Source organism: Clarias gariepinus, chromosome 19, assembly GCF_024256425.1.
Source record: "Clarias gariepinus isolate MV-2021 ecotype Netherlands chromosome 19, CGAR_prim_01v2, whole genome shotgun sequence".
In the NCBI taxonomy this organism is placed as follows: domain Eukaryota; kingdom Metazoa; phylum Chordata; class Actinopteri; order Siluriformes; family Clariidae; genus Clarias; species Clarias gariepinus.
This window is the reverse complement of record NC_071118.1, coordinates 4986539-4998693: the sequence shown is the minus strand read 5'-3', so window position 1 is coordinate 4998693 and position 12155 is coordinate 4986539. Positions and strand designations below refer to the sequence as shown.

The 12155-nt window shown below is 44.0% G+C and overlaps 1 protein-coding gene across 1 annotated transcript in view; it reads left to right on the top strand.

Annotated features, from left to right (window-relative positions):
- tenm2b (teneurin transmembrane protein 2b) overlaps positions 1-11955 on the top strand; it is a 141338-nt gene extending 129383 nt beyond the window's left edge. The window contains exons 21-28 of the mRNA XM_053478437.1: positions 2223-2377; positions 3181-4055; positions 5357-5532; positions 6221-6456; positions 7522-7818; positions 8011-9631; positions 9861-9991; positions 10077-11955. Coding sequence (XP_053334412.1) covers positions 2223-2377; positions 3181-4055; positions 5357-5532; positions 6221-6456; positions 7522-7818; positions 8011-9631; positions 9861-9991; positions 10077-10814 — 4229 coding nt within the window. The 3' untranslated portion in view covers positions 10815-11955. The remainder of the gene's footprint in view (positions 1-2222; positions 2378-3180; positions 4056-5356; positions 5533-6220; positions 6457-7521; positions 7819-8010; positions 9632-9860; positions 9992-10076) is intronic.
- The last annotated feature ends 200 nt before the right edge of the window (positions 11956-12155 follow it).

The window sequence follows — 12155 nt, the reverse complement described above, 5'->3', positions numbered from 1 at the left end:
TTTACTGCAAATGAGGGCAGAAAGGAAAAAGGGGTTTAATGTTAAATATTAGATATTGTTATAATTTGTTATTAGAAATAAAATTTTGGACATTCAGTCAAATGATGTGCTCAGGGAAAATAAGCAGCGTTGTCTGTTTTTGACCTTTCACCCTGTCTGTGTTTATCTAGATTGAACTCCCAGAAGCAAAGCTTATGATTATGTTTTATGATTCTATAAACACATGTATGAAAAAGATCAGAGCCTAATGCTGGGGAAACGAAACAAAACAAAACAAAAAAATGGCAAAAATTGTTTAAAAGTGAGCTTAGAACAAAATTTATATCGGGTCGGCTTTAGCTTTGATTACGTACAACATTCACTGGGCCATTATGGAATTATTTCCATCCAGAGCTGCATTAACTTTTCGCAGAGACCTCGTATCGATTACGGGAGAGTCGAAGCACTCGATAAAGTCTTCTCTAGCACATCTTAAACCCTTCCAACGGTTTAAAAAAAAAAAAACCTCCATAGATGTGATTGGGCACTACGCAAGCGCCTCCTTTTTTCTGATGAGTCTCACTAACTAGTAGTTTTCGTCCACCGTCAAAGCTGTTTAGCCTCCGAGTGGCGCAGTGGTAAAGCGCTCGCCCTATCATCCGGAGGTCGCTGGTTCGAACCCCGGGTGATGCTGTTTTCCTCTCACAGCCGGAGGCACAGAGAGAGCTGATTGGCCGAGCTCTCTCAGGGGGGAGGGATGAGAGGTACTTGCGCTCCCACATTAGTCACGGCGCTACAGCCAATCAGGGGCGTCTGTGAGCTCGCGCACACAGAAGGAGCGGCTAGCGCTTTCCTCCGAGTGTGTTACTCCGCCCCTAACGGTGCGTGAGTGAGCAGTTCGAAAAGATGCGGTCGGCTCGCGTCACGTGGTTCGGAGGAAACACGTGATAGCTTTCATCCTCCCGACTGAGTGGTTGTAGTAGCCTTGATGTGTGTGGGAGCCCACACAATGACGGGGAGTAATTGGCCACGACTAGATTGGGGAGAAAATCGGGGAAAAAAGAATTGGACAGAACTAAATTTATAGAAAAAAGAAAAAAAAAAAAAAGCTGTTTAATCCCAGTCATGTGAGTATGGTCATTCAGTCATTCATGATTTTTTTTTTTCCCGACCATAGCTCAGTGATTAAGGTTCAAACCCCTTGAGCAAGGCCCCGAACCCGCAACTGCTCAGATGTACAGTATAATGCAGTAAGAATGTAAGCTGTTCTGGATAAGGTGCGTCTGTCGAATGCCAAAATGTAAATTCCAGTAATTTAGTTGTTTTCTTTTCTTGATGCACGCCATCATCTTTTTAGAGAGCCACAGGATACATCTTCAGAGACAGTTGTTTAGGAAATAAGAAGCGACTCTTTGTATTAATTAGGATTAAAAGAACTCGTCCCAGGTGAAACATATTAATGACTGCAGTAATTATCCAATCAAAGGCTCTTAAGCATCTGCTTATTTTAATCCATATGGATTTATTTATTTATTTTAGCCGTGTTATTTCATAATCTTATAAAAGAAAATGTACTCATTTATTTATTTAATTATTTTCAAAAATACCTGGCTTATTTTCGAGCAATATTTTCTCACTTTCGGATGCAAACAGGCATTAAGATGCTAGAATTTCCCAAAAATATACTGAATTTAATGTCAAAACACTGTGTTAGTTTTTCGACTAATTTGCATTTTTATTAGGTATAAAAATCCGTTTTCGTGTGTTTTTTTTTCGGCAGTCTTATCACACAGATGTTATGAGTGGTGCTGTGCACCATCGCTGACAGATCAGCATTTCTTTCCATAATGTTAGCTAATTATTCATTTTTAGTATTGCATTTGAAAGATGCATGGCATCCGTAGATATGAATATCTCCTGCTTTATTCTGTGTATTGATTTTATATATTGCCCAGAGCAGAGATTTTGCTCTGCGAGGGGGATCAGAGCTGCTTTAAATCAGTCTATCTAGTCTTTAGAAGACAGCTCATCAACATGTTTAGACATCATCAGACAGGCTGAGAATGCTAATCTGTATTTCAACAGAGCTGTCAGCGCAGGTGTTTAACTTATGAAGATTGTCAGCACTGTTTGGCTGAACCTTCCTTCGCAGTAAATAGAACATGAATTTGTTTGCATGCCTGTAAGCGCTGAACGTTATGAAAGGCATATTTTTTATTTTTATTCTTCTTCTTCACCTACAGGCATCGCCGTGGATAAGAACGGCCTCATGTACTTCGTAGACGCCACCATGATCCGTAAGGTGGATCAGAACGGCATCATCTCCACTCTGATAAAAACCAACGATTTGACTGCGGTCCGACCACTCAGCTGTGACACCAGCATGGACGTCAGTCAGGTCCGAGTATACTCCTCTTATCTTTCTTTCTGCTTTTCTCCTCTAGCTGTTTATTGAGAGAGTTGACTCCCACCAACATGACCGATGGCTGTTAAAGCGAAGGCAACATCACAATTATGGTTTAATATGGAGGAAGTGTTCAGACTGATATCTGCTATTTGGTTTATATTAGCTGCCACCACAGCATGATATTTTGTCAATGATAAGCGCAAATGAGAAAGCATTATGGTGATATTAATATGCTAAAACGTGCTACTGATTGAATCAATGCACAAGCAACAAATAAGATAAAACAATAAGGGCCTTAGATTCTTTTTTTTCTTGCGTTTTTTTAAGGATCAGTGTTACCACTATTCTGTCATTTTATTGTTTTCCATTTCTTCTGTTTGTGGTATGCAGATCCAATCAGAACAATTTTTCTAGCACTACCTCGAAATATCATTTATGCCAAATTCAAAGTGGAACATTTGGTACTGAACCAGTGCCTGGTCAAAAACATACTGGTAATTTATGGTGTGGAAAATGGCCTCCATCTCTCTCTCTCTCTCTCTCTCTCTCTCTCAACCTTGCACACTCTCAAATCTGTGCCCCATCACATACTCCATCATCATCTTTTGTGTCTCCGTCTGACTAGTTCCTTCTCCGTCTTTCCACTAAAGGTTCATTACTCATGGCCCAGATGCTTGCATTGTTTGTTTGACAACCACCCGTACAGAGGAAAGATCCAGGCTATCAGTCTGTAACATGCCCTAGAATGAAGAGACCCTTCAAACTGATAGACATATGTGTGTGTTTATGTGCAGGTGCGTCTGGAGTGGCCCACTGACCTGGCCGTCAACCCCATGGACAACTCGCTGTACGTTCTAGAGAACAACGTGGTCCTGCGGATCACTGAGAACCAGCAGGTTAGCATCGTGGCTGGTCGGCCCATGCACTGCCAGGTTCCTGGTATCGACTACTCCCTCAGCAGGCTGGCCATACACTCGGCGCTGGAGAGCGCCACAGCCATCGCCGTCTCCCATTCGGGCGTGCTCTACATCGCGGAGAGCGACGAGAAGAAAATCAACCGGGTGCGGCAGGTCAGCGCAGACGGCGAGATGTCGCTGCTGGCGGGCGCTACGTCTGAGTGCGACTGTAAGAGCGACGTCAACTGTAACTGCTATTCCGGTGACGAAAGCTTTGCTGCCGACGCCAACCTCAACACGCCCGCCTCGCTGGCGGTCTCACCTGACGGCACACTTTACATCGCTGAACTGAACAACATCCGCGTGCGATCGGTGCGCGCCAACCAGCCGTTAATGAACGCCGTGGGACAGTACGAGCTGGGATCGGCACTGGAGCAGGAGCTGTACGTGTTCACTGAGGATGGCCTACACAAGCAAACGCTCAGTCTCGTCACAGGCCTCGCGCTCTATAACTTCAGCTACGGCGCGGACGGAGAACTCGTCTCGGTCACTGATAGCTCCAACAACACCCTGAAGATCAGGAGAGAGGCGGGTGGAGTGGTGCGGCTGTTACTGCTTCCTGAGAACCAGGTGGTGACATTGGGAACGGATGCGAGCGGAAACCTGCGCTCCGTTTCCGCCCTGAACCAGGAGGTGGCGCTGCTCACGTACACCACCAACACAGAGCTGCTCGCCTCCAAAGCTGACGAGTCAGGGTGGACCAACTTCTACGAGTGAGTAGATGTACAAGGCTTAAGAAAAAAAAAAAGGATTTAAATAGACATAGACAGAACATGTTGTAGAAAACAAAACTGTAGTTCTGTGCCAACTCATAAATCGCTTTATGACCCAATATTCTAATTCAAACTTAGATTTTTAAGATTTATTTGGATTTACTTATTTATGTACAGATAATAATGTCTTTAATTTGCTGATGTGTAGCAAAATAGCTCGGTTCACCATTTATTCAGACACATCACTAAATAAATGTTTACTGCAGTACATAATGCTGAAATATTGCTTTCTCTGAAATTCAGCCAAAGAAATAAATGTTCACTATATTCATCACTATATATATAAATTCATTATGTTCATATTTTTAAAAAACTAGAATTAAATGATGCCATAACTCGCGAACTTGTACAAGCCTGAAACCATTTCCTACATCAAAAAAAATGACATCAACTGTCATGTCGTAGTCTAATAATATTACAACAGTGAGTCTTATTTAGTAATGAAGAATAATGCTATTAATAAGGACATTAATTACAATCTCAAACACCAAATTTGTTTTGGCAATTGTATCACGGATTGATAAATATAATATATTTCCACGTTTTTTTAATTACTGTTATGGCAACAGAGGCAGAGGAATGAGCGTTTTCATTTGAAATGAGCTGCTTTCATTTCGATCAAAAAAACAAAACAAATTCGAAACATCTTCCAAACAGTTTTAGTGCCATCTAGTGGCAGAAGTACTGCAGTACTGCTCTCTTAGATGTTCTGAGTCATTTTACTGAAAACAGGATCCGCTAATAAAAAGTTACGTTTAGAATAATGTCAGTGTGATCTGTGATAATATTTGTGTGTAATATTAATAATATTAATGGTGGTGACATGGTGGCGTAGTGGTTAGCGAGCTGTGGTTTTGCACCTCCAGGGTTGAGGGTTCGATCCCTACCTCAGGTCTGCGTGCACAGTGTTCCTCTCCGTGTTTGGTGGGTTTTCTCCGGGTACTCCGGTTTCCTCCAAAGACATGCAGATTAATTGCATTTTATTTGGTGCTCTCAAATCGCCCCTAGTGTGTGTGTGTGTGTGTGTGTGTGTGTATGTCCTGCAAAGGATTGGCACCTTGTCCAGGGTTTACCCCGCCTCATGCCATAAGTCTCCTGGGATAGGTTCCAGGCCCCAATGACCCTGTACACATATAAAAGAAGGAATGAATAATAATAATATCTCTTTGATCCTTTTGAGAGTGAAGGAAACATTGCAACCTGCATATTCATACATACAATACAAAACTTTTTGTTTGCAGCTACGACACAGAGGGTCGCTTAACGAACGTGTCCTATCCCACTGGTACGGTGACCAACCTGCGGCGAGAAATGGAGCAGTCCATCAACATCGACATGGAGAGCTCAAACAGGGATGATGATGTCACTATCATCACCAACCTGTCCTCAGTGGAGGCATCGTATACTGTGCTTCAAGGTAAAGAGAGTAAATAGGAGTATACGACTTGACAGCACACGAGCACTTACAGTACAGGCTACAGGTTTGATGTTGTAGCGCATCACTAAAGCAACAGGTAGCGTGGAATCCCTCTTGACTAACTGCAATGAAATGTATTTCGTCCAGCAGAGTGTAGAAAACAAAATTAGAACGAGCCCAGATGTTCGGCTATATTTCTTTCTAACAACGGATCGCTTTCAGTATTATCCCACTAGCTATGCCATGCTTCCTATTAAAGCCAGCTTCAGCATGTGTTGTTTACTCAGGATAAATGAGTTTGAAGGCTTTCCTGAGCTGTCGTTAGATACCCGGTGCTTGTTAACCGTGTTCCGGAGTGTACTTAAAAGTTTCTGATGACTTTTCAATGTGTAAATGATTGCATTTTGTGCGTGCATGTCTGTAGAGAGTGCCGGCTGATGCAATTACAGCGTGTAAATGGAAGCGAAGGCATTCGTGCTGCTTTTAGCCCAAACCAAAGCGCTTTATTCCCGGCAATAATATCAGCCTCATTTTTATTCTCCCGCACACATAACCCGGCTGGAACGATACGTTTTCTAGTAATGTGTCGAATCCGATCAAGTCTAAAGCCTTACAGCAAATAAAAAACGCAGCTTGGTTTCTTATTCCTCGCTCAGTTCTTTAATATCTCCCCGTTGCCTTCTCACAGATCAAGTTCGGAACAGCTATCAGATGTATTACAACGGCACCCTGAGGGTCTCCTATGCTAACGGCATGGGACTCAGCTTTCACACCGAACCTCACATCCTGGCAGGCTCGGTCACGCCAACCATCGGGAGGCGCAACATTTCTCTCCCGACAGACAGCGGCCTGAACTCCATCGAGTGGAGGATGAGGAAAGAGCTGTCCAAAGGCAAAGTCACGGTGTTTGGAAGAAAGCTGCGGGTCAGTATGGAGTTTTGATGATCAAATACATATACACATACAATACTGAGCAAAAGCCTTCTTGTAATATACTGTATTATCTGTAGTACAAATGGTCTTCTATATGTTTCTCATGTCTGCATTATTTTATAAAAACAATGCATTCACTATATAAAAATAATAAATACATAAATAGCATTACAGAAGATTTTTTGCAAAGCAGCGAATTAAATGACGGACCAGTTTTCAGATGGACAGAAAAATGACATAATTTAAAAACAGTTCCTGGGTTTTGCATAAAAATAGCAAGTGTGACGAAGCTACCAAAAGAACGCTGAAATATTTTCCAGTACCCTCAATAAAACCTACTATCTGTTTTACTTACAGTACAAAATTATCAAAGAGTTTTCACACCAAAAATTATTGACTGTGTTTGTTTTATTACTGTATTTGTTTGGTGCTTTTTTAAAAAGTTTTCTTTATTGTAGAAATGTTTTGTAAAAAATGTTCTCTTATGCCATTTTTTTTGCATGATCCTCAGACGTTTGCACAGCACTGTAAGTAAAACAGCTGTTAGGTTTTACTGAGCGTGCTGGAGAATCTGAGTTCTTCTGCTAACTCTCTCACACTTTCTATTTTCATCCAAAACCCTTATGTTGCTTTCTTTACAGGCATGCAAATGTTAGATATAATAGATATATATGTCTGTATTATTATGTACAAAATCATTTCCTATCATCCCTTTAAAAATTAATAACATTACAGAAAACATTTGCATAACAACATTCGTACTGCAGATAAAACGGTCCCTTTTTTTTTTTTTTTTGGACAGTACTGTATGTGTTATGTTGGTCTTGGGTTGACTGACAGCCGTTAGACAACTTGCACATCAACTTCATGTCTGAGATTTTGTGTAACTTGGCAACACAAGCTTACATAGAGTTCTTCGGTTACTGTAAAAGCGTCTGCCTCAGATCAGTGTCAGTTACCAGTCAATAATCTGATAACAGTGTTATAACAAGTAGAATTAGTAGATATGTGATAAGAATCACACTAAGATGGTGCAATTCTTTAAAATCCTTACAGGCTCATGGCAGGAATCTGCTCTCCATCGATTACGACCGCAACACGAGAACCGAGAAGGTGTACGACGATCACCGTAAGTTCACGCTGCGCATCATTTACGATGCTCAGGGCCGGCCTGCCACCTGGCTCCCGAGCAGCAGTCTGGCGCTGGTCAATGTGTCCTACTCACCCACGGGGCGTCTAATGGGCTTACAGAGGGGCAGCATGAGCGAGAAGAGCGAGTTCGATACGTTTGGCCGCATCCTTTCCCGCACCTTTGTGGATGGGAGGGTGTGGAGCTTCAGCTATCTCGATAAGGTGATTTATGCTCGGTCTGATTGTTGGTGCTGTATTTGATTAGCGTGTATAACGTATAGTAACCTACTATAGGGTAAGAGCAAGTAAATGATGATTTACATAAGATGAAGCAATACAGTCTAATTTAATAAGTGGCCTTCCACATCAAATATTAATTTGAGTGTCGCTTCTTGTTTGTTTCTCTGTGCACAGTCGATGGTGCTGATGCTGCAGCAGAGTCAGAAGCAGTACGTGTTTGACTTCGATAGCTCCGGTCGACTTACGGCGGTCACCATGCCCAGCATGGCCAGACACACCATGTCCACCCATGTCTCTGTGGGCTACATCCGCAACACCTACAATCCTCCCGAAAGCAACGCCACCGTTATCCATGACTTCAGTGAGGACGGTCGTCCCTGGGCCACCTTTTACCTGGGAACAGGTCGTCGTGTGCTCTACAAGTATGGAAAGCTCTCCAAACTCTCCGAAATACTGTATGACTCGACCGCCGTTACCTTCAGCTTCGACGAAACAGCTGGGGTTCTCAAGATGGTCAATTTGCAAAGTGGCGGTTTCTCCTGCACGATCCGCTACCGCAAGCTCGGCCCCCTGGTGGACAAGCAGATGTACCGCTTCTCAGAGGAGGGGATGGTCAACGCCCGCTTCGATTATACCTACCACGACAATAGCTTCCGCGTGGCCAGCATAAAGCCGGTGATTGGAGAAACTCCCCTTCCTGTAGATCTTTATCGCTATGATGAGATCTCTGGCAAGGTGGAGCACTTTGGCAAATTTGGCATCATTTACTACGACATTAACCAAATCATCACGACAGCTGTAATGACCCTGAGCAAACATTTTGACGCTCATGGGCGCATTAAAGAGGTGCAATACGAGATCTTCCGCTCTCTTATGTACTGGATGACGGTGCAGTATGACAGCATGGGCCGTGTGATCAAGCGTGAGCTTAAAATTGGGCCCTATGCCAACACTACTCAGTACCGTTATGAGTATGACGGCGATGGCCAGCTTGTTGGTGTCAAGGTCAACGATTGGTCCATGTGGCGCTATAGCTATGACCTGAATGGCAACTTGCACTTGCTGAACCCTGGAAACAGCGCCCGGCTGCTCCCGCTGCGCTACGACCTGCGTGACCGCATCACACGCCTCGGGGACATGCAGTACAAGCTGGACGAAGATGGTTTTCTCAGCCAGAGGGGCTCTGACTTCTTTGAGTACAACTCCAAAGGCTTGCTGGAGAGGGCTTACAGCCGCACAGCCGATGGTTGGAGCGTTCAGTACCGCTACGATGGGCTCGGGCGGCGTGTGTCACGTCGCACTTCTACTGGCGAGCACCAGCAGTACTTCTACGCAGACCTCAATCACCCAAGTAGGGTGAGCCACATCTTTAACCATTCCAGAGCCGAGATCACTTCATTTTACTACGACCTCCAGGGCCACCTGTTCGCCATGGAGGTGAATGGAGGCGAGGAGTACTATATAGCTTCGGATAACACAGGCACTCCGCTGGCGGTCTTTAGCAGCAACGGGCAAATGGTGAAGCAGTTACAGTACACGGCGTACGGCGAGATATACCATGACTCCAACCCAGACATCCAGCTTGCGCTTGGTTTCCATGGAGGCCTGTATGACCCTCTTACCAAGCTGGTCCACTTCATCCAGAGAGACTATGATGTTCTGGCAGGCCGCTGGACCTCACCTGACCACACACTCTGGGAGAGGATAGGCAAAGAACCGGCACCATTTAACCTGTACATGTTCAAGAACAACAATCCTCTCAGCGACATGATCGATGTTAAAAACTACGTGACAGGTAAGAGTAAAAAACAAACTGAAAGCTTGAGAGATGCAGGTATCATCAGTACTTTAATACCATTTCCCTGGCACATAATTAGCACAGTATTACCTGCTAATTGGTCAGCAAAACTAAATATTGTGACAGTCTGCCATATTGCGTTCTATAAATATGCTGACATCAGATCATCAGGCGCCTGCGTAACCGTTTAGATTATTCGTTCTCTTCCTGTGCTCTCTTTTCCTAGATGTGAAGAGCTGGCTGGTCATGTTCGGCTTTCAGCTCAGCAACATCATACCTGGGTTTCCTAGGCATCCATTATATTTCGTTGACCCCCCATATGAATTGCTTGCCAGTCAGGACAGTGACAGCGCCCAGGTATGCTTACTTTACCAGTAGGGTGTAAATACCACGCTCTCCGGTTATTTTTGCTGAAATAACATATACTCTTCGACCTTCACAGCTGTTCACAGGAGTACAGCATTCAGTGGAGCGACACAACAAAGCGTTCATGGCTCTGGAGGGAAGGCAGCTCAACAAACAGTGGCGTGTTAAACGAGACAAGCCCGGCTATTGGTTTGGCACCAGCACACCTGTTGTGGGAAAAGGCATGATGCTGGCCATCAGAGAGGGCCACGTTTTGGCATCCGTGACAAGTGCAGCCAGCGAGGGCAGCCGCAAGATCGCACAGGTACTTACCGGTGCAATTTACCTTGAAGGCTTGCACTACACAATAGATAGGCGTGACTGGCACTTCTTCGTTAAGCTCGGGCTACCCGACGGCGACCTCTTGGCCCTGGGGATCACTGGTGGACACAGGGCACTGGACAGCTACGTCAACGTGACAGTGAGCGGCCGATCGCGTCGCGGGGTCACTGTGGAGATTCACACGGCTGCGGTAGTGTTTAGTGTACGCTACGGGCTCGGAACCGAACTGCAAGAGAAGGAGCGAGCCCGTGTGTTGGAGCAAGCTCAGCAGAGGGCGGTGGCTCGAGCCTGGGCCACGGAGCAGCACCAGGTACAGGAGGGCAGGGATCTGAGCCGGGCGTGGAGCGAGAGCGAGAAGCAGCAGCTCCTGGCAGTGGGGAAAGTCCCAGGATACGAGGGTTACTACATACTCCCCGTGGAGCAGTATCCTGAACTAGCAGACAGCAGGGCTAACATTCAGTTCCTCAAACAGAATGAGATGGGAAAGAGGTAACAGAGCCTGGCTGTTTCTGGCCGTCATTTTCTCATCTCCTGCGGACAGAGGAACCCGAATCCAGAAAGAGCTGCCAGCAATTTCCACAAAGACTTCATCCGCCTTGAAGAAGCTACAGCACGCAGCCTAAACAATCTGGACTGGATAAAGGCTTGTAACTACACAAAGTTTTTTTGTTTTGTTTTTTTAGACTTTTTAAGAGATGTCAGAAGTTTTTAGACCGTTTTGGGGCTCAGTGATGGCAAGCCTGACATCCATATCACCAAGGCACCGTTCAAAAAAACAGCAAGCTGATAAGAAAGACGCTGAAAGTTGGTCACCGTCTCAGGCCTCAAAATATGATTGTCACTTAAGCCATCACTTGCCAGTATATGTATTAAACCTGTGGACGATTAACCCTACGGGATTCATTTGAAAGATTTCGGCAAAAGGAACTTCGATGTGTCTCATTTCAGTCTCTTGTCCCCCACAACCTGTCCACAGACTTTGACTCGTACTAGACAGGGGTTGTGGCGTAGGGCACTTCGTTGGAGTACACATCAAGCGTGGTTCTCGAGATCTCTGTCCTTTTACATTTGCACTATAAGACAATCACGAGGAGATTTTTGCGAGTGAGCACGAATCTCCGTAAACGATTGATCGTTTTGTTTAACCTTTGTATAATATGTAAAACTCCATCGAGATTTTTCTTTTATTTTAATTTGCAGCCAAGCGAAGAAGTTATAGAAAGGTAATATATTGTGTCTTTTGTTTCTACTTTAAATTATGTCTTTGAAACTGTGAAATACATATTAATCTTATCCTATATGTAAAACTGTCAGTAAGTAGGAGGACTGAATTAAAACCCAGTGTGTACATTTATTTAAAGTGACTTTATGTTTGGCAAAAATTCATGTAAAGGAATCCATGCTGAACAGTTCACGTGACGTAGGGTTTGGTTTTTTCCTTTTTCTAATTGAGTTCTGTTTATTGTTGCTGAACCAGAATCTCTTCTCTCTGCCTGTGAAACGCCACAGTGGATGTCAAGACGTACGGCTTGTGTAAAAAAAAAAAAAAAGAACAAAACACACACACACACACACACACACACACTCGAACACTATACTATGGGAATTTGAAAATAAACCATTACATTTTTACACTTTAATTGTGCTTTTTCCTCACAAGAGCCAAATAAATGTATTTTGTAAGTTTGTGTTCTTAATTACATCCAATTAAAGAACCAATTATGAGCAGACGAGAATGTGTATGTGCAGCATTAGCGAAGGTGTCTGATTATATGCGATGTTAAAGCTGTGTATGTGTTATACTGTAAATGCATACATCTATTGTAAAAACAAT